The following is a 27,363-nucleotide window of genomic DNA, read 5'->3' on the forward strand; positions in this document are numbered from 1 at the left end:
GCCCATGGTGCACGGTGGAATAATAATAAGCATAGCTGCCACTGTGCAACATCCACGATAGCATCGATAACACCGGGGACTATGATAGCAACAACAAATAAACAGAACAGAACAGCACAGAACAGCACAGCACAGAGCAAATATCAATAATCTATTTTATATTAAAGTTGATTATTTTCGCGCACACACCAGGAAAAATCCACGAATTTGTTTACCCTTCGTGCAGGGCGGGGAAAACAAAACGAATTGTGAGCTCTGTTGGTTCCCGCCCCCAAAACGCCAGACCCAAAAGTGGGCAGCACCTGCTCCACTCGTCAGCACCTCGTCCAAGGACACCACCTCCTCACCCACATCCACATTCCCGCACCACACCCGCCGCCATGCCACGAGTTTCGTTTATAAATATTTAAGTGCTGCAAGCAAACTTTTGGTCCGCCAGCGAGGCGGCGGGGGAGAACAGCTTAAGCTAAGTAACGCGCCCACTTTGAGCTGTGCAACAAGCCAGCCACGCCCCCTGTGCCACGCCCCCAGCCGCGTACATGCACGGAAAAAAGAAACTGGCGTTGGTCTGGAAAGAAACAATTTCCAAAGGGGCATTTCAAGTAGGGATCAAAGCGAGCTACAACCTAATTTAGAAGAAAGTAATTCGAGAGCGAAACTGTTTACAGCCACACGGTATGCGATAGTCGATGCGTTTCCAAAGTTACAAAAAAATTTGCCCATAAAGCGATACTAATTTTGTGCCTTTGACTATTTTAAATGAGCCTCCATCGAGTCTGGATGGCTGCCTGTCTTCTGCACTTTTTCCTCCTGTGCAGACACTCTGTGGATGTGTTAATGAAAAGTTTCATGGGGGCTTCGGTGGGGTCTCAGTTTACATTTTGGGGCTTTGGGGCAACAAGCATAAGCCATGTCTGGATTCCGGTGGAGCTGGACTGGAATGGCAGCTGAGGGGTCGAGGGGTCAGAAATCTGTACTGCTGCTCATTATCGGAGGCATTTGGCACTCTGCTGGCATGGCAACTGGCTCTTTCCGAGATTCATCGTGCGAATCTCTGTGTGTGTCCCATTGTAGGACCCATTCGCACAGTGCTCATCGCTCATCTTCCACATGGCCACCGGGCTCATCAGAAGATGACAAATTGAATCTGGGTGCGGTGCGAGTGCCAAGACACAAGCTTCCTGCAATGCTGCTCTTAAGTTTGGCATCCTCTGCTTTGATAAACACGGTACCAGAACACAACATAGGGTATGTTGTGCTCGGCAGAAAAGCATCAAGCACTTGTCGTGTTCTTATTAATTCGCTTATAGACGCTCATGGACATCTGCATATGATATTGTGTGGTGAGGCATGTCGCGACAAACATCGCCTGTTTGGCTTGGGGGCTGCCTATCTTTAAGTATAAATACTCCAAGATACTGGAACCTTTGGGATTATTTTCATAATCAGATTACAAAGAATTGCATTCAGAATTGTATGCAGGAAGTCGCACAACCTACTTAGCAAAGTAAAAAAGCCTTTAAATGGCCAGCTCAGGAAAGCCACTTCTTGTCTTTGTTTTCGCAATCCCATTGTCGTGTTGACTTGTCCGAATCAAATGGAATTATTTACGACTTACGACTTAAGCACCTGCAAATGCCAGGTATCTGGATTCGTTTCAGCTTGCGACACTTTTCGGAACTTTAAAAAGTTGCTTGTTTTGTCACACTAATTGCAACAGTTTCGGCCAAACAATTCTTTCTCCTCCCCAACGCCACTTTCTCCCCTTTCTCCTCTCGCCCTCTCGGAGATCCATTCTCGGGTTTCTCTTGTCTGCTGGCTGGGACTGGTGCTGGTGCTGGTTCTGGTGCCATGTGCACAAATTGCTGCTTATTAATGTCAGAAATTCTAATTGCAAATTCTGCATACAAATTGGTTCAGCCAGAGCCACAGCAGCAGCGGTCATGGACTAATTTCCACAATAAATTTGAGTTATTTGAGCTGGTTGGGCGGAAAATCCGAACTCACGCTGTTCCTGAAGTGTTTATGTTTATGGGGCAGACTAAAAACTCCATCGCAATACACGCATTTCGATTGCCGCAAGGCATTGTAACAATCTAACAATCCAACAATCCAACAATCCCTTCTCGAGGCTGCGAGTTGAATGAAAGTGGGCCAGGAAGCTTGCGTGATAATTTAATCCTTGGCTGGCCAGGCAAACATAATCTTCGATTCGCTGTTTCCATTGCAATGGAACAACAGACGACGTACGACAGACGAGAGACTTAAAGCTGGCTTAGCCTTCACCTCCCAGAGAAACCGGAAGGAGCAAATTTCCTTGGCCATAATCAAGGGAGGCGAAAAAGAAATTTGCATTTCAGCAAACAGATGGCAGATTGGTAGGATGTGCTTTTCAGTCAGTTTTCGTTTCGCTTATTGCTCGCTTGCTCGCTAGCTTGCTTGCTGATTTATTACAGTTTGTCATTGAAGGACAATTAAATTGGCCGCTCTTCACTTGGGGCAGAGCAAAGTCTTCGAGGACCGGCTCGCAGTCTGTTTGGAAATATGTCGGAAAATTATAAAATCCATAACAGAGGCAAAAACAAGAGACAGGTGAACACAAAACAAAAACTTTCCGTACACAAACACGTAACCAGAACCCAATTTTGTGGCCAATGAAAGGACCCTGAAAAGTGGAGGAGGGCGCTTGGAGTGCTGGAGTCCAATAGGGGTATACAGATGGATATACAATCCACTCCACACAGGACATGCCGTACCGCACCGTACACGGCAAAAAAAGGGGCTGAAAATACAAACAGCAAGTAACCAACTCGATGCTCGCAGCTCAAAGAGATGTTTCAATTGTTCGTTTATTTGATATTACAATGACAATGAGAATTACAATGAGCATGAGGACGAAATACGCTCGGCCCGCTCATCGAATACTAATTTTAAAAAATTAAATTCGGGCTCTGATTCAATCGATAAGGTATTTTTGTAAGGTAAATGAACGATTCAAACGATTCAAACAGCCATATAAAGTGGCAAAGGTTTTTTCGCCTTCTGTATGAAGGGAGAGCATGGATTGACCATTTTGCATAATAATGATAAATTTTACATAAGCATCGAGCTGAAATAGTTTTTCCAAACGATCTCTCAGCAGCTGCGGGCTGCTGTCTGCTGGCCAAATGGAGAGAGAGAGATGGAGTTCAATTTTTTAGGGGCCCCAAAGTACACGTGTGGTGGTCGGTGGTCGGTGGTCGGTGCACGGTAATCTTATCAGAGCGTCCCGCCCCAAATCTCCTTAACTAGCAATTGGATATTATGTGAGATTTGCGACACCAAAATGGCAGAGAGATAAACTGCAAAATGAAATGCCAAACGACGAAAGGATGGCCAACAAGAATAACAAGAAGACCGGCTGACCGGCTGACCGGGTGACTGGGTGACCGGGTGGCCGGATGGCAGGATGGCCGGACACCCAAGCCGCATTCGAATGCACGGCACGCTCCACAGGATCCCGAACGGACCAATTTTTCGCCACACACACCCGGATACGAACAGCGGAGTGGGGTCATCATTGGGTCGGCAGCAAGGATGGAGGCGGGGGTAAAACTGCCAGCTGTGGGGAAAATTTGATTTACTTTAATTTGCCATCGACAGAGTCCCACTGCGATGGAGTGTTTATCGATGGCTTAATTATAAGTGCGGGGTTTAATCCGACATAAATTAGCCCCTCAACGGGAAGAATTGCCTAGAAAGAGTTAAGAGTTGAGAGTTGAGAGGCGGGGAGAACACTGACCACTGGCACATCTTCTTCAGTTGCGTTCTGCTCTGTTGCAAACTAAGAAGCCAACCGAAACCCCCTATCACTGCTCATTCCACTTGATTTAGTGTTCAAGGACCACCTGGTTAAGTCCAGCCCATTTGTATGGCCAGCAGTTGTTACAGACTACCAATAAGTACAACTCCGACGGTCCTTGAGCTTGAAAGACAAAATAAAAGTATGACAAGAATATGGCTCTTGAATGCTTATTTTGCAGCAGCAATTTTGCGAGCTTGTGGACGACGGGCTATGTGTCCCCTACATGCGGCGTATTCCTTGCCCCACTGTGCGGGGACTCGGACTCGACACTTGTGGCACGAGTGGGTAGCAACTGTGGCAGTTTGTTGTTTGCTGGCTGCTTGGTAGTGGGTGGTGTTGGGTGGTGGGTGGCGCTTGGCAGGCACGTACGCATGAAGAGCAGCGACAGGTGGAAAAAATGGGGGGAAAGGGAACAAATGCTTTTGGTTTGGTGCGCTCCGCTCTGCAATTGCAGTTTACCTTCTGATACATATTTTGTGCATTGGCTTTAGTTCTCGCTCTGTGTCCTGTTTTTTCTGTTCCCACCCATTTGCCCCGCTGCGTAGCTCCATCTCCATCTCCAACTCCATATTTTGTAGACTCCTTTCCCTCGCCCCCCGCCGACGGCCCTGCTGTCCTGCATCCCTGTTGCTCTTTATTACTGCTTACATATATTTAACAATTTCGTATGCTCGTGTCTGTTGCTGTTTGTGTGTGTGTGTGTGTGTCTGTTTCTCTGTATGTCTGTTTGTCTGTTTGTGTATGTCCTGAATGCTGTTTGTACTGCTCCGTTGTATCCTTTCCCCTTCGACAGAGCCCGTTCCTGTTTGCTCCTTTTTTCGGGGCTTTTGGCCGTTCTGCCGTTCTGCCTTTTGCCTCTGTGCTCTTTTCAGCTCTGCTCTGTTCTGTTCTGTTTTCTCTGTTTGCTGTCAGTAGGTAAAAATTCCAATAAATAATTGAAATGGCTGTTTGTTATAGCCCCTCCACAACCCCCTCCCTTTTAAGCCCCCCTCAAACGCACGCCCTTGTCCATTCGCCTTTTGTCCGCTTGATGTTTTTATATATCTTTTGTGACGCATCTCGCACATCGCATCTCCCATCTCGCATCTCCCATCTCGTATCTCCCATTTTGTATCTCGTATCTCGGTGGGTTCTGGTGTACGCGCTTGGCATTTTTATTGCTCTTCCAGCCCGACAGGAAGAGGAATCCCCACTCAAAAATGCATTGCAAAAATTATGGCCAAATTGCAATTATCATTTTTGGTCGCTGAATTAATAAATTGTTCGAAATTGTTTCTCAAAACCAACAGCTCCTTCCCTCCATATGCCACCAGCAACGTGGGTGCGCGAATTCTTGAGCCTCATTTACTCAACTACTTTATTTTATTTCGCCTCCTACTTAGTCAACAGCACCCTTGGCCTTTATGCACTCGCGCTTTTTAATAACAATACTATTGTGAAACTCTTTTGGTTTTGGGAGCTGCCACCTTCTGCATTTTCCCTGTTTTGCTTATAGAGACTGCGTTTTAGTCGCACTTTAGTCGACTTTTATGGATTGGAGGGGCGTTGTGGAACGTGATTTATCTGCTGGCTGAGAAAGCAAACGACGATAATTTTGATAGTCATGGCCCCAAAATGTTCGTTCAACGGGTAAAAAATGAAGAGCCATAGAATCGGGCTAGTTTACCCAACTTCAGTTGCACTTGCTATGCAACCCCATCCCACAACCCACAACCCACAGCCCACGACCCACAAAGAAGTGCGTTTTTAGTGCATAAGTTTGGCGCAATGATAAGTCGAAATGAAGCGAACGCATCTTGGAGATGGGAGATGGAGAGGGACTGAGGATGGGGTGGCTCCTCCGGATACGAGGGCTGATTTCGGGGGCTCCAACCTCCAACCGGCGAACGGAAAGCGAACCCGCTGATTTATGAAAGCATGGCGAAAGTTTTGCCCCGAGTCCTGGAGTTTAGCGCCTGGCAAGTGATAAACTGCAATGACTTTAAAGTTGCGGCGCCGCGGGCTGCGATTCGCTTATTAGATTGTATTTGATGACCGTTGGAGCCATCTCGCCCCACCACCCCCTCTCATTTCCAGCATCTAAGGAAGCAGGAATGGGGTCAACTGAAAAAGTTACCAGCCGTTGGAGTTGGAGTTTGGGCTGGAGTTGGGTGATTCAGCAGCGCGAAAAGTCGTGAGAAGTCGTTTTGCAGAAGATCAATTGAAAGCGGGGCCAGGCCAACACCCCTTTCCCATTTCCAGTGCCCAGGAAACTTGGCGTGCAGTCGTCTCCCTCGTTCCACTCGTGTCGCTCAGCCAACTAACCCCATCCAAAAGTGATAACCCGTAGTTTAAATAATTTACAAGCCATTAAGGAGCGTCCAGTTGGGCACTGTTTGCCGACAAAGTGCCCAAAGTAAGCAGCCCAAGTGCGTGGCACTTTGCAGCTGCTAAGATCGCCTCCAAGGGTGACCTCGAAACGCTGAACGGCGAACGGTGTACGGTGTACGGTGAACGGTGACCCCGAACCAGAGCAACTTTGCCAACTAGGAAATCTCATTAATTTAGTCATCTGGCTGCTTTTGTAGTGCAAATGAGGCGGCACGGCACAAAGTTCACGTTCCTGCGGTGCCAGCAAAAGCCTCGGGGAGCTTTTCTCGGACCATCCTATCACTAAAGTGCACTGCGAGAAATCGCGAACTGAATGAATTGCTAGGACGCAATAGCATGGCATCGGCCTAAAACAAACGTGGCCCTCACATCCCATTGGTTCACATAATTAAATAGTGTTTCTGGTCGGAATATGCTTTGGCCAAATATGTGGCTAATTTGATTGGCACAAAATCAGCAAATCAAATGAAAATGCGAACTATTCCATGTAGGCTTTATTTGTGTGCGGGGCAGAAATTAGCTCCAATTACTCTGTGTACATTCGGACACTTTTCAAATCATTTTGTCGCTTCGAAAATCGTAAAATAGTTTGGCCGCTCAAATAATATAGTACAACAGCTCCAAATGCACACCATTTCACCATTTCTACGTCCTAAATCAAACATAAGGCGGTATATACTTTACTGAGTCCTTGTTTCAACAACAGCCGTACTTTTTTCTCCCTCTGCACTCCCATTCCCGATGGAGCCTTGTCGCCATTTCGGCGACGGTGGCTAAGTGGGCGTGGGACTGCGTCTAGGCCCAGAACTCCAGGACTCCAGGACTCCCAGACTCTTGCGTCCTGGCATATGGGTTCTATGGCAACTCTGGGTTCAACGTCCGCCCACTTTTGCGGTGCGGAGAATACGTGACAGGTGGCAGTTGGAGCAGAATCCTCTGCGGGCACCGCGTTCCACTTGAATGCACTTTTCCGTGGCCCGTTTATGGAGGCGCTGTCAAATTAATTGGCTTTTCCGGCCTCGACTTGGACTTGAACAGGGACTGGGACTGGGTCTCAGTAATACTGCGTTTCTAGGGTCTGTAGTCTGTAGTCGGTAGTCTGTAGTCTGTAGTCTGGCCTGTGGTCGACTTCTGCGACTTTCTGGCCGACAACTCATTTCCTCGGGAGTCGCGGTCTTCGATTTGGCCGGATGCCGGCTAGTCGGCCAAGTTGGGGACCTTGTCGGACACGCTTTTCGGTCCTCTGACCGTTCGTTCGTTTGGGTTTTTTTACCAGGCCAGCTAAATTGGGGCAGACCGGGCCAGCAGAGTCGGTGGAGACTTTCGATCGCAGGTCCCTCGAAAGGACCATCCATCCATGTCCAAGTCTTGAGTGCTGCCGCTGCCAAGTACTTGAGTTGTTTTTAGACCGCCTCCAGCGTTTTGATGGCCCCTTTGGAGGGTGGGAAGGGGAGGGAAGGAAAGGGAAGGGAAAACGAGGAAAACGAGAAGCAGTGCTTGCCGGCAACGCCAGCGAAGTATTTGTTTTGAGTGAGTTTGTTCAGTAGTAAACTGAGTTTTACTCTATTTTTTCATTTTTTGTTTTTCCCCGAACAAGTTACTCACTTTGAGTTTGAGTAAGTCCCAAAAATTTCCCCTCCTTCTTGGGACCATTTTTTGGCAGACGCAAATGAAAACATTGGGAAATTCCTGCTGACTTCTGAAAGCGCTCTTATAAAGCATTGTAAACTAAGATACCATTTCAGCAATCAAAGTTGGTAAAATAAAAGAGCTTTAAAAGCAAATTGTAAACACATTCAATACTTACAAAAGCCCCACCTATTAGCAAAATATCTGTTATATGTGTCTATCCATAAAGAATGATCTAAATTGCGTAGATAAATATTTAACAATCTAGCAACGTACTAAGAAGTCGGGTTTGAGTCCGTGCTGCCACAAATGTGTTATATGAATCCTTAGATCCTTGCGCACTAAAAGGGGTAATTCATGGGTCGAGTCTGGGCTTGCGAAATACTGGGAATTTCAGATAAGCACAATAGCTTAGAACACTTTAGTATTTAAGAAATAGAGCTTTTAAAACCAAATTGATTGTGAAGAAGACACCAAGAACAGCTGTTTTAGAACCAAATCTACATTGTATACAGGCCCTGGAACTGTTAAAAATTGTAATAAATGATTATAATAATTATAAATTAGTGGCTGATTTTCCCACCGAACTTCCGTTCAGCATAATACCTAATGACCTACATAAGTTACCAAAATGAGAGATAATGTCCGTATATATTAGTTTTCTTGCCCCTGCCCTCCTTGTTCTTCAACAGAAGCACATGCGCCACTTGATTACCAGTGGGGAAGGTGAACCAGCCAGGAGGCAGCCTCCTCGCCTCCACCTTCGAATCGAAGCGGGAGAAGACCTTGAGTGCGTGGACTGTAGTTCCGGCGAGGTGGAGGTCCTGGTCTCGCCTCTGTCTGAACATGTGAGCCAGATGCCGAGGGCAAGGATAATATTTTCCTGCTTCCTGGCCGCCTTTTTGTTCTACATCCATGCCCCATCAGCACGGAAAAGGATGCGGAAGCAATACGCCCACACTGCGAATGCCAGGTGGCATTGAATCTAAGCTGGCAAGAGTAAGAGTTCATCAAGATTTCGCATTCCACTAACTGGGTCATGGGTTACCGCATTTGCGGTCGCGGTAAGTGTCTCCACAGTCTCCGCATCCGCATCTGCATCCGCATCCGAAAAGCCGGCATATTAAGTGCTGCTGATGTGAAGGTGGTCTGCGGCATGGAACTTTTTTAATTACAAGCGTTTTCCCCAGATAAGACCAAATAAATGAAAGACTTGAGGTTAGTTGCCAGCAACTTTCAGTGCGCTTTAATCGCTTTTTCCGAGGCAGGCGACGACTTTGACCGCATCGACCTGCAGAACCTCCTGCCCCTTGCGGAACTCCACATCCTTGAGGATCAGAGTCCACACATTGTCGCAGAACCTATAGGTCTGCAGTGTTCCGGCCGTAAAGTTGATCTTGCTCGTGACCTGTTTGCTCAAGGCATTCGTTACGCTCTTGTCGTACTTTTGCAGGACCGCATTGGCCAACTCGTAGGTTATATCGCCGCTCTGCAAGAGACACGTGTGAACCGATAATATAAATATATGGCTACCACTCACCTGAATCATCTCCTCCAAAGTCTCCTGGAGCGTAGTGCCCAACGTGGTGGCCCTGTAGTGTTGGTAGTTCATCGCGCAGTTGAAGATTTGGCTGAAGAGCTAAGAGAGTTGTACACAGGCGCAGTGGGTTTTCGCAAAGGAATAACTTTTGTGCGTGTCATTGACATGTGACACATTGACAGGCGATGCGATGTATTATCGATTTACTGGAAAGCACTGAAAATCGAACGCCAACTGGTTCAGAAAAGTCAAAATCGAAGTATACCGCTAATGTGGCCCTGAAATATACCGCTAGACCCCTGGGTATTCAAAATTGCCACAAGGACCGTTTGAAAGAAACACAGATTTCGCTGCTTAGTTTGCCATGATGAGAGTTACTCAGTTTAATGAATTCGTTTGCTAATTGCTTCTTCTTGACCATCGACTTTGTTGACGCACTTTCTCCACATTACCAGCGCCCATAATTTGAGTTTCACTTTATCTGGTGGCTCCACCGAAGATGACATCGCGCTCGTCTGGCTCCTCGTCCTGCGTGGCAACGCGTCGCGACTTCTTGACATATATATACAGATATACGAGAGTGGCAACGGCGCACAGGCCGACCACGAGCTGGTCCCTCAAATGATCATCTTTTTTCGGCTCCTCCTTCGGAGCACCAAACACAAAGTGTACGATATTTTCCAACATTTTGTCGATTGTAATTTAACTGGATCTTTTTTTGGAAGTGACTTCACTGCTACACATTTCCGAATAGAATGACTATTCCGGAGCTCGGTTCGGGCTAGTTGATCTGACACTGGGTGTCATAGATAGCTTGATCCGGCGTTTAGAATGATGTTTTGCTTTTAGGGTACATTTCAGAAGCTGCTAAAATAATGATATTTATATGGAGTTAAGAGGTTTTCTGAAACATAGCAGGCATCTCGAACTCGTTTGAGCACTCAGAAAGAGCGGCGATAGCTCCCCGAAAAACTTGTGAACAAGAAACTTTGAAAAATACCAGCAAACTCGAGCATGGGGGATCTGGTCAAGCAGAACTCGAACTCCGGCAGCGAAGAGAGGAGCGGGGAGGCCTCCAGGCTCGGACTCCTGGCCCGATTGGACCGCCTGCTCCGCCGCTGGCTGCCTGGCTACAGTTTCATTCGCGGCAGGCGTCACTCGCCGTCGGAAACGTCGATGATACAGGGCTGCTCCTTCGGCAGACAGGCGGTGCGTAGGCGTGGTGGCCGGAGGAGCGACAAGCAGGAGGTGTACCTGGACACGGGCATCGCCAAGTCGGAGTTCTGCGTCCAGCTGGAGACCTTGCTGCGCAACAAGCTGCTCAAGAAGCAGCAGGAACTGGCTCTGGCGCATCAGGAGGGAAATCGCGAGAAGGAGCGGGAACAGGAGCTCAACCAACCCGTCCAGCACTAGAAAAGCCCACTTAATGAGTTGTTTTTCACTTCAATTGAATATATATTTTTAAAACCATCATCAATCAACCGAGGCGCCTCATTAAAATTAATTAGAAATAATGAGCGGCGAAAACGATTTCCCCAGCAAAAGGGAATCCCCCAGGACACTTGCGGCATCAGGGAGCCTTTTCCGCTTCCCCCAAAGCCATTTCCATCATTTGCTAATAATTGCCAAGCTGATGGGGCGATGTAGCTGTGGACTGAAATTAGCTGGCTTACTATTAATTGCTAAGGTTCCACTTTCCATTGATCATCTATTATTCAAATGCCGCACACAAAAGTACAGTGTATTGATGGCACACAAACAGCGAGCCAGGTGGGTAGGCAGTGTAAATGTGCAATTGAAAAATAGGAAATGGGAAATGGAAAATTGCGAACTGACAACCACTTGTGTAGCCGCCTCGATGTCAATTGCGATGTCATTAGGCTCAACAGCAATTGTGTGTATGCCAAAGCCCTTCTAATGTTCCAATGTCCGCAGCATTAGCATAGGCTCTTTCACCACTGAACTCCAAGCCACTCATCGTGGCATCACGGGCTATTCCAGTCCATTTGAGGCCGTGACAAAGCCCCAACCAAAACATTGCGTATACGCAGAGTAGGCCCGTGTGTGCGAAGTGGATGTTAACATGTGTGGGACATGAGTGGGGGAGTGGGGCAGTGGGGAGTGTGGAGTGGTCCTCGGGGATGGCATCATAATTTTGCTGGCCAGGCACTTGAGCACTTGACCATTAACGCAACTTTTGTCTACGCAGCTTTCCCAAATGCACAGTGAAAAAAGCGAGGTATGTCTTGATAGTTTACGCATACAAAACTACGACTTCTTTAAGGCTGAATGAGCACCGTTGATATGCAAAATTAGTGTTTGCAAAAACACACTTTATAATGTAATATGCGCTCTTATTTCCGGATACTTTTCCTTTTTTTCTGTGCGCAAGAACTGATTTTGTTGACAGCAGCGGAGGAGCAGGACTCCTGGCCAGGGGATGGTCAAGTGGGGTGTGCCGGAAAGGAACCGCAGCTGGACCGCAATCTGTTCGCTTCAGTCCAGTCGTCCAGTCGTCCAGTCATTCCCAAGGGTTGGGGTTGGGTTTGGGGTCGGGGTCCCTTCCAATAATGCTGCTCGTTGGCAATCAGGAATGTCAACAGAAGTGTGGTCCTAAATGAAAACAACGCGTGGGAGTAAGTAAATGCCCAGCCCAGTAAGAGATGCTTGCGGGAGTATTTGAAATACATTATATTTATTTTAGGGATTTCGATTCAAAATTTGGATTAAAATGGCAAATTTTAAATTTCAGTAAATTGTCCGTTTAATACTTAGAAAATGAGCATAAGCTTGGTAATTTTATATTAATTAATATACTCGTATTGTTATGTTACGTTTTGGTATTAGTATTACGCCAGCAGCCGTAATTGAGCAAATACTCACTAAATAAATTGATTCGTTTTAGATGCTACAAGGAGAAAAGAAGGAAACAAGCAAGGAATGGAGAGCTAGGAGGAACTTCCACTTACGGGTGTATATTTATAAGGATCTAACGGGATTCAGTTGGATTTAAAAAACACATTTACAGAGGCGTCTTCAATGATATGTCTTGAAATATGTGTATTTGTGCTTCTAAGTTGGATAAGCCCACGGATATAGTAGATATGGTAAGTTATATTTATCGATTACACTCTAAGATTAGTTTTGATTTTGATTTGTAATTGGACTTGGACTTGGACTTGGGTGAAAAGGTAGAGCCAGCGATTTAAAATTGGAGTTAGTTTCCCTCAAAGATCGATGTAAAGTAAATCGTTTGTCGGTTAATTTGTCGTATTCGATTATTGAATAGCTATATATATATATATATAAATATATATATGAATGTATATGTTTATTTAATAACCTTTTCAATTTGATAAGCTGTGCGTTCATTCAATTAAAAGTTTTTAATTTGATAAGTTCTATTTAATTTGTTCGCCTAATACTGGTCAATCGACTCCTCCTCGATTAACTATGGCTTAGTAGTTGAAAAAAGTCGATAAGAAATAAACGACACCTTTCGAGTCTTTGCCGTTCGATTATTGATGAACATCCTTGTCGGTTCATATTATTGCAAGTCGGCAATTAACTTATTATGTGATTTAAACTCTGCACTCCCTCTCCTGACAATCAGCATGGACATGGAGCAAAGTCGGGTGGCCTTAGTCGTAGCTGAGGGAAATCGCCGATTTCGGTGTGGGCAGCGGCGACGTGGTGTTCTCCTCCTCATCGTCGTTTTCCTGCGAGTCCTCCGGTTCGCCCAGTGCATGAACAAACTCGTAGAAGTCGATGCGCCCGTCGCCGTCCACGTCCACCTCCTTGATCATGTCCTCAACTAGATGTGCATGGTTATGGGATTATGGAGCAATGCACTTGCTATGGTGTAATGGGCACTTACTGTCCTCCTCGTCCAGATCCTCGCCCAGGCACTGCAGCACGGCTCGCAAGTCGGAGGCTGTTATGTATCCCCGGTTGTGCTTGTCGAAGACGCGGAAGGCGTCGCGTAGTTCCCGCTCCTCCTGGTCGGCGGAGGATAGGCCCGACTTATCTTCGTACGTCATGTTGGACAGGATATCCACGAACTCCTCGAAACTGACGTTGCCGTCCCCTGAAAGTGAATTATGGCCAAAAAAAAAAAAACATTGCAAAAGAAGGTTTATAAGCCAAACACAAGTTAGTTCCTGTCGGAGTTGGAGCACTCACCGTCCACGTCGATCTCCTGCAGCATCTCCTGCAGCTCCTCCACTCTGGCAAACTGTCCCAGGGACCGCATCACTGTGCCCAGCTCCTCTTTGGTTATGCAGCCATCGCCGTCCTTGTCAAAGAGCCGGAACGCCTCCCGGAATTCGCGCATCTGTCCCTTGGAGATGCAGCGGCGCTTATCCAGGCTCTCGCCGTCGATTAGGTTGGCTCCGTCGCCGATTCCCAGCTCCAAGTCCGAGGAGGCATAGGAGATCTGACGGGTTTTCGTCTTTCGTCTGCTGCGGACGCTCAAGGCGGTTCGGCCAGCAGGTCGACGTCCTTCCGGTTTCGAGAACTGCTCGTAGTCGTCGTAGGATTCTTCCTCCTCTTCCTCCTCCTCCTCGCCGTCTTCCTCCCCCTCCTCGTCGTAGTCATAGTCGTCCATGTCATCCCCATGAAGATTTCTCTGCGCGTAGCTCACCCGCGTACTCCTCCGCTGACCCACTTTGATGCCTTCGCAGGAGCTGGAGTCTGTGTCCGCATCCGCCTGCTCTGGATGCGAATTGGCAGCACTTCGTTGTTGTTGCTTGTCCGTCAATTTTTTTCGCGGCCTCTGGCGACACTGCTCTGTCGATGGTTGCTGTTCGCTGCTGAGGTGGTGGCCCCCGTCTCCTGGCTGCTCGCCGTCCTGCATCGCCTGGTCCTGGCTCTCCTGATCCTCGCCTTCAGCGACTGCCGCTGACGCCTGCTCCTCGTCGGGTTCATCGCCACTCACCGCCGCGTTTCTCGTCTAGAAAAGATTCAAGAACACAAAATGAACGTGAGGAGTATGGAAGCCATTTTAATTCACTTTGCAGTCAAATTGAATCATTAAATTAAGGAAACAAGTTTTTAGCAAAGTGATAATCTTTAATCGCGTGTGTTTACAAATTCCATGTGCAAATAGAACACTAAATAACTAATCTCATTTTCATTTTGCTGCCTACACACAATTATACGAGTATATACTTGTATATTGGAATGTTTACCAAATTTGGCCCACAAACAGATTATTAAATATTTAAATTTAATTCTACGTTGCGTTTCCAAATTTTTTGTTAAAGGCAATGCTAATTACTTTTTACGTGAATATGTTAATGAGGTGAACTATATTTGCTCGGTTTTTCCTTTGGTCCACTAAATAGGTCTTTAAATATTTTAATAAAATATGCTCACCATTAGTTGGCGAAACTCGCGGGCAATTGTTGAACCAGTTAAAAATTTATTAACTGCCGTGAAAAGCCGTTTTCCTTCCAACGTGGCGGCCTTCCTCCCGCTTCAGGGGATTCAGGGGCGGAAAAGAGTCCTCCTGCTTCTCCTGTAATGGACCTGATCCTGTTCGTGGCGAGCGCTTTCGGTGTAAAGGATATGCAAATGCCAAATCGATTAGTATCTGAAAAACAGAGGAGCATGCGGGGCCACATGTTAATTAAGCAATTAATATTGAAAGCAATTTGCATATTGGACACGTTTGCAGATGTCAGCTGCAAAGCGCCAACGTGACCGACGCTACACAGCAACAAAATGTTAGTGAATTGATTAAACTGAATTATATAAGAACTATATACTTGAGACTTATCCTCCAAGACTTTCGTTGCAATTAATCAGATTTATGTCAAAAAACATGTTCAATTCAGAGTTGAAATTTTTATTCATAGAACCCACACTTAGCTCAGAGTTGGAACTTAAATGCTTTATTGACTTGGCACTGATTGTAGCAGTGCATTTCAAACGCAGCCGACGTGCAACACCCCAAATGGCATAACCAGCCTAATAATCCATTTGATTGGCACACATTCATGTCACTTTTCGATGGCAAAAGGGTGGGGCCAACAATAATGGCATGCATTGCAGTCAGCGGTCCGGAAAAGCGAAAATATGGAAAGCTGACTGCACGTGCGGAATTCGGAGGATGGAAGTTGCAAAACTATTTCTAATTTTGTGCAAGCAAAAATGCTCCAAATACCGAGTGCGAAAGTGGGAAAGCTTCAGCAAACATCCAAACTCGAGGCAATCCAATGTACGTATCCAAAATCCAATCCCATATACTTATGTACATATTGAATATGCATTTCTTTTATGGGGACTACATAATATGCACTGGAATTATGCATCATTTAAGTCGGGCCACGGAGAAATGAATTTTTTGAATTAAGTGGTGGCGTTTAAGGAAAATGTAAATAAGTCCACCAGCTCCGTGGGCAAAGAGGAAAAGCGGACAAGGCGCTTAATGGGCGGGCTGGGAAAAGGGGAAAAAAGGGAAAAAAGGGAAAAGGGGGAAATCCGATTATCACTGTGGCCAGAAGGATATCAACAGGACAGCCGGGGGATTCCTCTTTGGAGGCATTTTGTCCTTCTCTCGTTCGCTTTAAATTCCATTTCGATGGCTATCCTGGCGGTGTGCGTGGGCAATTTTTTAGCATATTTTTTCCCACTGCGAGCAAGCACCAATGGCCAGGAAGGATGTGGTCACATGCGGGTGAAAACCGCAATAAAAATGGCCGAAAAGGAAGTGCCCAGGCGAGCACAAGGACACCCCAGGTGGCCAAGGACACTTGACAGCGCATTTCCAGCAGAGAAGCATTTGAATTAAAGAGCCGTTCCCTAAATTCTTATTGCATTCTGCATTGCATACGTGCACACATTTAATTATAATTAACCAGTAACTTGTGCATTAAAATGCATGGTTGGACCAGGGAACAATGGCGGAAAAGCGGGGGAAGCTGCAATGAAACTGGGAAAACTGGGAAAAGCCATCCCATTAGTCCGTTCCACGTCAGCGGTTTATCGTCCTAGGTGTCGTTCCAATTTGCTTACTTCCCGAAACAAGGCGATGGTTCAAAAACAGACAGACGTACTGGGAGAACGGCCATGTACAAATATTTGACATCTTTCAACGAAAGATGAATAATTCGATGAATTTACGTTGGAACTTTAGGAAAACAGATATTCTAACTAGTACCTTCTGTTGGAGACACATTTTTCTCAGTGTTTCATCTCGGTCTCTATTCCCCAACATCTATTCACTGGCTGTTTCATTGCTCTGCATTCGCGTGCAAAGTTTCTGACATGAAATAAATGAAGACAACTTTCCACCCCCGTCTGTCTCTCTAATTTACCCATTTTCCCTATTTTCCCACATTGCCAACATTTTGCCATCCGTCCAGGCGACAAATGCGTTGCTCTGCATAACTTATTCCATGCCTGCAAGTTGGTCTTCGCTGCAGGGGTTTAAAATTTAAGCCACAGACTCGACTCTTCGCCGAAGAACCTTTCCGCTGGCTTGTCAACCTAAAGCTATAACCATGCACCGCTATTCGATTCGGATTGAAAGTTCGACGAAGTAGCTCTGAAGTTTTCACGGGAATAAAGTTCTACATTGCAGATTTGCCCGCATCACATTCCTTCACCAACCATTATGAGCTAACATTCAAGCACTTGTCCAACGCGAAAACACAAACCGCAAACGCTACGCTTCGCGTTTTATTGTTTAATTTAAATTGTTGGCTGCGTAAAATGGGGAGAGGGAGGTGGAGTGTGGGTGGTGGAATGTGGGTGGTGGGTTGTGGGTGGTGTCGGTGGACAGCGGTAACCGCGTGACCGCAGAGCCCGTAAATGGATAACAACGCCCCCACGCAATCAATTAAAGTGGACAAGGCACGAAAAAGTAAATATGATTTTGCAGGATGCGAAACACTCGCCCTGCAGCTTCGGACCCTTTTCCGAAATTGCCAACGCTGCGTATGCGTAATGTTTGCATTCCAATGAATGGGTGGGTGGGTGGTATGGTGGCACACATCCACGTGTACGGATGTTTTTTCTTGTTTCGTTTTTTGAGTGTGTGAAACGGTGGCTAAAGGAAGCACAATTCGTACATAAAAGCGGCAACAGAAAACTTTACGCATAAATCAAACAAAACAAAACAAACGAATAGGGGTCCCTCGTCCTACGGCCCCAATTTTCTTTTCTTTCTTTCGCTCTCTCCTTTCCTCCTTAATTTCGCCTGCACATAAATATTTCGTTAGCAATAAAAAATTTAACAACGCAAACAAGCCAACGCATTCTTTCAAATACGAGCAGCCAGGCAGGAAAGGCACTTTACAAAGCAGAATCGAATACAGAATAGATATTCCTGAAGAACTGGCGTTTAGTGCCAATACAATGTGGCGATGGTGTGGGCGATTTCAAATCGGTTACCATTTCTCTCTCGTCGATCTCCACTTACCACCGCGTTCGTGCCACAACTTTAGCTGTTGCCTCTTACATAATTCATGTGCCACCGCCACCTCCCACAGGCTGCTTGCCACATGTGCAAAAAGAGCAGCCAAAGTGCCATGAATGAATATGCATGATAATCAAGTGGCGACGTCGCGCTGCACCCCTAAACTCTTTTTCTCTCTCTCTCTGCCACAGTGGACACCCAAGTTAAGTGCACAAAACATAGCTTACTTTTCAGGGCCACTTCGTACTGTGCCGACTTTTAGAATGTACACTGAGTGCAAGAGAAAACGTCGAGTGCCGCGAATCAAAAACTGTGGCGGCTGTGTTTCTTATATTCGAATTGAAAATGCAAATTCTAAAAATCATCAGCAACATTGAATGTGCAACAATGAATTTGCGACATTGAAACATAGGTAACATCGAACGCAAAACATTAAACATACCAAAAGTTATTTTGCATACATTGTAACTTACTTAATTTACATAATTAATGTAATGTAAAAAAAATTACGTCTACCAATACTTCCAATTCCCAATCAGTTCTGACTCGATCCCCATGGGATAGCTGCTCTGACAGCCCATAAATCTTTTGACCGGAAGTTATGATGGGATAGTGAAAGTAGTAGTTTGTGTGTCGGTGTGTGTGATAGTGGTTCCAGAGGCCACGTGGGTATCCCCTCGTCATTCTGGATGCAGTGCATCATGGACCTGGTACGTTCCACACATAGGAGGATTAATGTAAAAAAATCTGAGTGCAATCGTTCAAGTTTTGAAAAGAGCAGCGCCTCCCGCAAGATATGTAATTAAATCAAAAGAGTTGGCTTGTTCTTTTGGTGTTTAAACTTTAAAACACGTATATGTGAAATCTGAATGCGGCTAACTCGCCTTCTCCAACGCATAAACGACTTCATCTCGCCCGTGGGCGTGGTGTTTGGTTCTTTGTTGGGTTCGTTAGTCACACAGAGCAAATCAAGAGCCCGCATTCACAGTCGCCTGTTTGTGACATTTGCATACGACTTATGAGCCTTTTGACCAGACCAAACCCCCATTCGCTCTTTTGCCTTTCCTGCAGTTGGCCAAAACTTGACCACTAGAGTGCCAAGTCTTGGCCCCCAAAACTTCGCCCCCTGAAAAAATTGGGCAAAGTAAGAGCAGTGAAAGGGAAATACAATTGATTCAAAGCAGAACTTTCGGAATGCGCAAACAATTAGCTACAAAGACGAAAGTTTAGGTCCAAAAAAGTTTGCCCCAGATGCTCGGCTGTCATATCAGAAAACTTGGGCTTTGTGGTGGCTGCGGAAAATCGGAGGAACATTACGAAAAAATTCAAGCAGGGGCGAAAACTTCTTCATTCCGTAGATCCAGATTGAGAATTGTTTTCGATCAGTGGCCTGCCGCGGAAACTGCCCATTTATAAGCTTACGTTTTAATTTAACTTTTACCATAAGCTTTAAGTACGGGACGCACCCACCAGCGATTTTTGAAATGATTGCTGTGGTTCAGTTCAGTTCAGATCAGTTTGCTTCAAGAGTAACTTTCCAAAGGAACATCAAGGTTTTGAACTTAAAGTTTATTTCATAACAAAAAAGGCGTATATTTTTGGTACAACGTGCAGATCTTTTCAGGACAAATAAAGCTGTAAACTTTTAAGGATGGCAAAGTGTTTCAAGGCGAATGCGAGACCAGTTGTTTGCGTGGTGTAGGTGGTGGTGACATAAATTATAGCAGAGCTACAATTTTGTCCAGCATCTCAAGACGCTTTGTGTAAACATGAAATGAGGAAAAAACTTAAATAAATTTATAGGGAAATATAAATGAAAAGCTGGAGTCGACTACCCGATGCCCTTTAACTGAGCTACTTCTGGTTCACCACTTCACTGTCTGTTAAACTATAGGGTATCGGGTATGGACTAATGCACATCGAAGATTCCGATGGTGTACCTAACTACGAGTAAGCAACGAAAATGCAAAATTGAGGACTGAAACGGAATATATGAATATCTGAGTGGTGATTTTGTTCGTGCAATCAAACGTGAACCAGACACAAAAGTGTTCATATATTGTTGTTGTCAGTATTGCCTTTTCGCCACTGTTCATGTGGGCTATGATCGGAAAGCAACCTGATTTGGGCGACAAGACTGCACAAGATCCTGGATCCTCTCGCTGAACGGCGACCATTTTATCACATCATGTACCATGGCATGTCTGTACTCCGGCCTCATGTCCTGGACACTCTTGCGTGGTGGGGGAGGAACTCGGATTCGAGTTTTTAATAGCGATTCTTGTTTTGGGGGCCGACAAGAACTCTGAGTTCGTTTAGCGGATGTGGATGTAGTCGGTTTAGGTCCGTTTGTGATGATCGTTGGACTGTGCCTTATCCCGTCATCTGATTTTAATAAGTTAGCAGTACCCATCGGTGGTGCACGTTGCTTTGGCTCCTCGTTAATAGCCTGATGTGTTTTGGTGAGAGCTAGAGGTTCACTGTGTTTTACACCATCACCTGATTCCAATAAATTATTATCAGTACCCATCTGTGGAGTACGTTCCTTGGGCTGTTCTTTAATAGGCGCATGTGTTTGGCTAAGCGTTGAGGGTTCACTGTGCCTCATCACATTCCCTGATTCCAATAAGTTAATAATACCCATTTGTGGTGCACGTTGCTTTGGCTCTTCTGTAATAGCCTCATGTGTATGGATGAGACTTGGGGGTTCACTGTGCCTCATCACATTCCCTGATTCCAATAAGTTAGCAGTACTCATCGGTGGTGCACGTTGCTTTGGCTCTTCTTGAATAGCCTCATGTGTATGGATGAGACCTGGGGGTTCACTGTGCTTTATCAAATTCCCTGATTTCAATAAGTTATCAACACTCCTCAGTGGTGTACGTTGCTTTGGCTCTTCTTGTTTAGCCTCAGGAGTTTGGTTGAAAATTACGGGTTCTGTCTTACGGGTCACCAACAAAATCTGGTCCGGAGTCTCGACAATATCAAAATTTTGCCCGGATGTTAGGCGCAAATTTCGCAGTGCTGGAAACTCTTCTGGAGGAGCGGAATCAGGAGAATTGTTCTCGTTCTCTTCGATGGGTTTGGGGAAACTAGTGCCTCTTTCCAGCAGCGAAAAGGTTCCATCCGGATTCCGTTTAAAAAATACTCCGGTACTCATTTTGATGCTAGAAAAACCCAATAAAATACGGCAATGATGAGGATGATGGAAATGATTAAAGCAAAACATGAAAATATAATTGGCAATAAGGAAAACACAATATTCAGCTGTGTAGTATGAACTGGATAATGAATGAGTTAACATAAGTGACGTAGTAGAAATATTAAAATACAAATTATTTTTGCTAGAACTCAACGTTTCGTTTCGTTTCGTTTCGTTTACCCCAACAGTAATTGCTGGGTACTCCCCGACATCCTCCAAACATTCTCACAATTGAATATACCCTGAGGACACAGCACAGTGCGAGGACGAGAAGGATCCCATGCATATGCATGTATGGAAGGCCAGGTCCTTTGCCCAGCCACCCCACCACCCTGTCACCCTGCCTCCCCTTTTTAGATGTTTATCCCCTGTTGTTGCTGCTGGCATTGTTGTTTTCACTGTAGCTGTTGCTTTTACAGCGTGGCTTTTTGGGTTTTTTATATGCTTTTCGGCAAGACAGACCTAAGCCCTTTATTCAGTGCTCCTTTTTGCAACGTCACCGGCCTCGACACTTAACCCCCGCCATTCGCCTTTTAGGGCCAAATTTACATTTCGTTCGCCTCATCTATTTTACGTATTCATCGCGCAAATTTATATGCGTTTGATTATCTTTTCTGCTCTCAACATGTTATTTGTTGCGTTTACATATTCAAGGATTACAAGGATTTTCCGGCAAGTGGATTTGCTTTGCCTTGCCGTGCCTGGCTGGCTGTTTTGGCCTTTTTTCGAGAGCGCCACTAACCAGATGTCTTTGGGCCCCCTTTTAGTCGTAAGAGTACGTCGCCCGCTCGTGCGGCTTATTTTAATATCAACATATTTATGATGTGTTTGAGCACAAAGGCAGCAGTCAGAGAAGTGGATGTGTGGCACTTGAAGACCGTAATCGGTGTGACAGCTTCAAAGGGGTGCAGGTGCAGGTGAAGGTGGATGTGGAGGCCAGAGGCAAAACTCGGGGAAAAATGACTTAAACTCCCCAATATTTTGGCTAAATTCCCGCTCAACGCTGGCTTACGTTGGACGGAAGTTCCGTGGAGATAAGACGCCGAGCAGTTTGCCTTTAAAGTTCCCCTTCGAAGGCACACTGACTTGACTCGGTGCGATTTAATTGTGGGGAAGTAGTAGTAGTAGTTGTCAGTAGCAGCACGTCCGAGTTACTCAAGGGAATTCTATTCTTGGTGAAGGGCTCATAAAACGCTGTTCCCTGGACGGCTATTATCATGTTTCCTAGGTTCATAACGATGCCTTGACAAACGCACAAGTTACTTGGGTTTATTTTTGGCCGGAGCCGACACTGAGACACTACTTTAACTACTACTTTAACTATCTGTCGCAGCTCCGCCTCCATTATTCATGCCAACAGGTGAGCAACTACTGGCCCAACATGTCAAGTGGGCATTCCTTATGCATGTAAATCTCCAAATCCCCAAGTACAGCCACTTGGCGCGGCCTTCTGCTCCTCCCCGTCTTGCCCCAGTCCTGGCACTCATAAATTATAAACAAGGAATTTCCATTTCCACGCCAAGTGGCTGACAACTTGTGACTTGACTCCGGACGAGTGACTGGCTGCCTGGCTGGCTGACTGATGAGCGGAGCAGCCCGAGTGGCGGAACACCTGACAGGCATTCTGGGCATTCTGGGTGTCCTGAGCGCTCTGGGGCGGAAATTGGCGACGGAAAACGGGCCATTAGGAGCCCATCGACGTTCGGCTTTGAGTTCCACTTTCACATCATCAACTTCGACCTCAGCGAGGATGGGCCAATTAATTTGTGCTCGCCTCAAAGTCAACAAGGATGCGAAGGAGTGGTATGTTGGATGGGCAAACATTGTGGCTGAAAACTCGGCCTTTCCGAGTGTGTGTGTGGGTGGGTGTGTGTGTGATTTGTGCTTGAACCTGGGATGCTTCGTATTTTGCTGATGCTTCTCGATAGGAACAGCAGTTTATGCCAGCCAATAAATAACCGGTTGCCTGGTGAATTGCTGCCGATTTGCCAATTTTCTCCGTACCCTAATAGACAATTTGGGATAGCGATTAAAGCAGGAAAACCAAAAGAAAGTCTTCGTCTTTAAAATGAAAGCAGAGGCCAATAATAAGAACCTCTGCACAACTAAGGTGTTCAGCAGTAGTTACTAGTTAAAGAGGTTCGAGTAGAGAGGCTAAAGTGCGGATTGCATATTGAAAATGTTGAAATCTCTTTTTGGATGGACGAGAACTTCCCTTCCGTTTTGAGACCTCTTGGCTGCTGGCTAATGCCATTAAAGGAAATCTCCGCATTCCCAGTTCACCCCTCCACTTTCCGCCCGTTTTTGGGGTAACCACTTGGATTATAGTTGGCCGAAAGAGATGTTTTATGTGTGTGCTCCTTCGCCTTTCCTCTGGCGTTTGTGCACTTCTTTGTCGCCGTCGGTTATTGTTGCCAGTTGCCCAGACAATGCAGCCCCAAAAGGACATCATGAAACATGGCGAGACCTTGTGGGGAGTGGGTGGTTGGGTGGTGGGTACACGGTGGTACACGAACGAGGACAAGCAAGGCCACCGTCAAACGCCCGTTATGGGATACACTTGTCATTGTGGTGCACTTTTTTGAGCCCTCACTCGGAAGCCGCTCACCTGAACGCCGGGCAGGAAATGGGTAACAGCTTATTGCATAACCCACAAGCAGGCCAATGCTGCCTGGGCGGGATTAGGCCCGGCCCACAGACATAGATGCTCAGAAGCCAACACAGCACTGAGCCAAATCGTGCACAGAGCACAGAACCCAGGGCTGAGATCAGTCATCAGTATCCAAGTTACTAAAGAGAACTCTGCACTTCTTTGACACGGAATACGAACAGTCTTGAAAAGATTCCAGAGGTTTAATTGCCCTTAAGACCTTCTGTATTCTCCCCCAGTTGTCACTGTGTTCATATTTTTCCATTCAATCTTCGCTGTCCTGTCCCTTGCGTTGGTTTTGCCGACTTCATTGCGGAATTCCTTGGCTAAGAGCTACGAGATGCTGTCGACCCAATCAACTTGATAAAGAAAATGGGGAGGCGGTGGCAAGTGAGGGGCCTGTGGAGCGCAGGGGCGTGGCAAGAAGACGACGAAGGCCAAGAGTTCCCTCTGCTGCATTGGCAAACTTTTTCGCACCAAGAGATTTTCACAAACTGCAAATTCTTCCACTTTGCTGCCTTGCGATTCAGTCAAGTAAAATATGCCATATATTTCATGTGTGCGCTTTTTGCGCAAATGTGTGTATGACACACACTCACCCACACTCACACACACCCAAACACACACAGGCACGCAACTGGGCTGACAAGTTGAAACATGATCCAATTCATTAAATGAAAATTATATTTTATGATTCAAATTGCATTTCCAAGGCATCCTGCATTGGTGTGTGTGGAGCGCAAGTGTGCGTACGTGTGCACGTATTGCCCTACACTGAGAGAAACTGTGGCCAAGCCACCTTGATCGGTTCCCCCACACGACATACGTATCTAGCCACTCAGGTGAAATCCTCACCATCATGAAATCAACTCCGATTCGTTCTCCACTGGCTGTGCAGATTCCCAAGCTAATTTTGCACATATGTCTTAATCCATTTTAATGCACTTGACACAGAGGTATTGATGTGTTTGGTAACCAGTGCCAACTTTCTTATGATGCAGGTTCCGAACTCCAAGTTTGGAAGCCCCAAATGAATTCCGAGAGCAGGCTCCTCTTCCGCCTTCATAGGAAAAGCCTGCGGGGAGTTAGTCATCAGGGGACTCTGGCGAAAGGAAAACCCAAAAACCACGTCTCCTGGGAGCTTCCCAATTTTTAACGAGTGGTGCACAGGAAATTTGAGGTTTCGCCGTACTTCACAATCCCTTCACCTTTTTCCGCCCATTTTTCCCTTCTGCCACATAAATTTGGCGAAAGTGCTGCTTTTGTACTCAGCGCAACAAGCCAATGCGGTAGCAGCAGGAGTAAGAAAATAATGAAAGCGGGAAAAGTCGAAAGAGGGCTTTGGAAAACGAAATGGAAATTGAAAAACCTTTTCAAGCTGCTTGGTTTAGTTTAGTGTGTGTGTGTGTGTGGTTGTCGTTTTGCGGTCGGAATTTAAATTAAGCGCAATTAGTCGGAGATGCAGCACTTTCAGGAAAACCCAGAAAAAGCCAGGAAAACGGAAAACTGTCTCTGCGGCGTCCGTGTTCATTTGTCATCGCTCACCCGAGTGAAAAGTGTCTTGTTTAAATATTTGCACTCAACTATTTGTTTACGTCTTCTCAGTGACTTTCGGCCAGCGAAACAAAGTTAGCCACTTCCGTTGCCGCTCCTGTAATTACTTCCGTTCGAATGCAATTGCATCCACCCAGCATCCAGCTGCCCACTTAATCGCCCAACTTTGGCGTCAACATGGCCGGGCTCCACTCCAAATTATATAAGCCCTGACAAATTGCTCAGTGTCTCCGCATTTTTCTTGTTTCCCTCGTTTCCCTGTTCCCCGTAGTTCCCGTGCTCCCGCGTGCCAGGCGACCCCAAAAAGTGTGCTACACAATTTGACAGACTGACAGCTGAGGCCACGTGGGCGCAGAGGGGGCGTGGTCGGGGGAGGCCAGTGAATATGGAATATAGAATCTAAAATCCTGAAACCACTGCCAGCAGAGATGAGCGCGTGTCCTGAATAGCAAAGGTCTGGCTTATCAGCAATATTATGCATAATAGTGATCCACTTCCTCGATCGCAGCAATCAAAGCACTGGTTTTATGTAGTTGGTAGTTTATAAGATGCGTGCACCAGATATTTCAAATGTTTTTGACTTCTCAAAAGTGGCTATAAAATAAATGTTTAGTGATTTCAAAGTATCTTTTTTGTCGTCGCTGCCAAGTTTTGGGAACCGCAACAGCATTGGGCCAAAACCGGAGTCTTGGCCCGTAATTAACGCAGCTCGACTCGCTGACCCTCCTTCAATTTCTTCACTTTCTTGACCCGCCCCCGTGATTCTATTTGGCGTAATTTTTAATTAGACTTCTCGCCCTCTTCCGTTTTCCCCCTCTCTTCACCGCCTTGAAGCGGTCTAATTGGCTTCCCTTTGTTCTCAGGGGATATCGACATGAGTCCGAGCAGAGTAACGATTTTAATTTAATACATGCTGCCACACTGCCCAATTGACCATAGACCATAGACCAAAGCGCGAAGATAGCCCATAATTCATACGTATGTGACGCCCCGAAGCCGATTTTCCCATTAATCCAGGACTGCTTTTATCTGCAGTCCCGCCTCGTGTCAATACATTTAAATATTTGCATTTTGGTGTTTGGCTCTCCGGGACGGCGGGTAATTCCCATTGAAATACTGCCCCTGACATTTGAGCTTGATTAAATTTGAATATATGAATATGCATATTCCGCAGAGGGCCAAAAATCGAGCGTTTTGTTCGGGACATTGCTAGAATGTTTCAAACCATTGAAGATATTTTGGAACAAGTGCGCAGGGATTTTTGAATAATAACTAACGTTCGAAACTCATTCATTATCTTGTTTATGCTTTGAAATGCCAATAAAGCCATACAATTTAAGATATAACCGAGTTTTCTCCGCGTGGTTGATTATTTAAATACTACAAAAATACCATATGAAGAATGTAAATCGAGATAAATAAGGAAATACCTGGTGAATACGGAAATGTCGTTTCAAAAGTTCACACAATTATTTTTTTAATTTGTATGTGTGTGGTACTATTTACACACAGATCTCTACAGAAATGCGTTTGTGGTTTCACAAGAATTCAGCAACCACACCGAAAGTGTGCATGTTTCGACTTGTAAACTGAAAAAGGCAGCGACTAGTTTCGCTCCACTTTTATGTTCTTTCGTTGGAGCTACTGTACCACATACGCGATTCTCAGAATCTCAGAATTGAGAAGTTAGCCTGGAATAGTCGGGGATTTCAGGGATCTAAGCTCGCAGAAATTGAAACACCGGAATTCTCCGAAACTCCAGCAAGCCGAATGAGACTTGCAAGGAGATACGGATAAAGAACGGATGAAAGGGAAAGCGTGAAATCAGAAATGACTCTTCTCTTACACACACACACACACACGGACACGCACCTTCACTCGAAAAAAATGGCGTTCCTGGTGTTTCCTCGTTCGGCTCGCACGAGAATCCGCAATCCAGTTAACTTCACAGCTCGAAATTCGGACTTAACCAGACGCTCGGTACGTGAGGGCCTCCGGATCTTCCCCAACCAAGAACCAGTCGCGGCTAAATCGGCCAAGAAACTAACTGTAAAGTTATGGCGGCGGGCCAGGCGCAGCCACTAAAGCTGTCAACCATCGACGCCGATACTGCGCGATAGTATCGATAGCCACGAATGCGATAGTACCACCG

At 45.9% G+C, this 27,363-nt stretch overlaps 3 protein-coding genes across 4 annotated transcripts; 1 reads left to right on the forward strand and 2 right to left on the reverse strand.

Moving 5' to 3' along the window:
• Positions 1-9,062: 9,062 nt before the first annotated feature.
• On the reverse strand, positions 9,063-9,575 carry LOC122624721 (transcription initiation factor IIA subunit 2-2). The gene is made up of 2 exons (XM_043804403.1): positions 9,384-9,575; positions 9,063-9,332 (listed from the first exon to the last, which is right to left on the reverse strand). Exons 1-2 carry the CDS (start codon positions 9,453-9,455, stop codon positions 9,090-9,092), a joined length of 315 nt encoding a protein of 104 aa, XP_043660338.1. The 5' UTR covers positions 9,456-9,575; the 3' UTR covers positions 9,063-9,089.
• A 705-nt stretch (positions 9,576-10,280) lies between these two features.
• Positions 10,281-10,839, forward strand: LOC122624618. Its single transcript, XM_043804273.1, has one exon. It carries the CDS (start codon positions 10,398-10,400, stop codon positions 10,794-10,796), a length of 399 nt encoding a protein of 132 aa, XP_043660208.1. The 5' UTR covers positions 10,281-10,397; the 3' UTR covers positions 10,797-10,839.
• A 1,289-nt stretch (positions 10,840-12,128) lies between these two features.
• On the reverse strand, positions 12,129-27,307 carry LOC122623707 (probable calcium-binding protein CML12). 2 transcript variants are annotated; one of them, XM_043803005.1, is made up of 5 exons: positions 27,084-27,307; positions 14,760-14,976; positions 13,566-14,334; positions 13,261-13,470; positions 12,129-13,197 (listed from the first exon to the last, which is right to left on the reverse strand). In XM_043803005.1, the coding sequence occupies exons 2-5, from the start codon at positions 14,760-14,762 to the stop codon at positions 13,025-13,027; spliced, it is 1,155 nt and encodes a 384-aa protein (XP_043658940.1). In that variant the 5' UTR covers positions 14,763-14,976; positions 27,084-27,307; the 3' UTR covers positions 12,129-13,024. The 2 variants fall into 2 exon arrangements, with proteins under 2 accessions (XP_043658940.1, XP_043658941.1); XM_043803006.1 differs by lacking the exons at positions 12,129-13,197; positions 13,261-13,470; positions 13,566-14,334; positions 14,760-14,976 and adding exons at positions 19,402-19,562; positions 19,925-20,972.
• Between the last annotated feature and the right edge of the window lie 56 nt (positions 27,308-27,363).

Source organism: Drosophila teissieri, chromosome X (assembly GCF_016746235.2).
Source record: "Drosophila teissieri strain GT53w chromosome X, Prin_Dtei_1.1, whole genome shotgun sequence".
NCBI classification, from domain to species: Eukaryota; Metazoa; Arthropoda; class Insecta; order Diptera; family Drosophilidae; genus Drosophila; species Drosophila teissieri.

Excerpts from the sequence above, each read along its gene's own strand:
- LOC122623707 (XM_043803005.1), bottom strand. Across the intron at positions 13,471-13,565 it reads GCAGGAGATCGACGTGGACG|GGGACGGCAACGTCAGTTTC; the intron begins GTGAGTGCTCCA and ends ATTCACTTTCAG. Across the intron at positions 13,198-13,260 it reads GGATCTGGACGAGGAGGACA|TTGAGGACATGATCAAGGAG; the intron begins GTAAGTGCCCAT and ends ATGCACATCTAG.
- LOC122624618 (XM_043804273.1), top strand. The coding sequence starts at position 10,398 with ATGGGGGATCTGGTCAAGCAGAACTCGAACTCCGGCAGCGAAGAGAGG.
- LOC122624721 (XM_043804403.1), bottom strand. The coding sequence starts at position 9,455 with ATGAACTACCAACACTACAGGGCCACCACGTTGGGCACTACGCTCCAG. Across the intron at positions 9,333-9,383 it reads CTTTGGAGGAGATGATTCAG|AGCGGCGATATAACCTACGA; the intron begins GTGAGTGGTAGC and ends TGTCTCTTGCAG.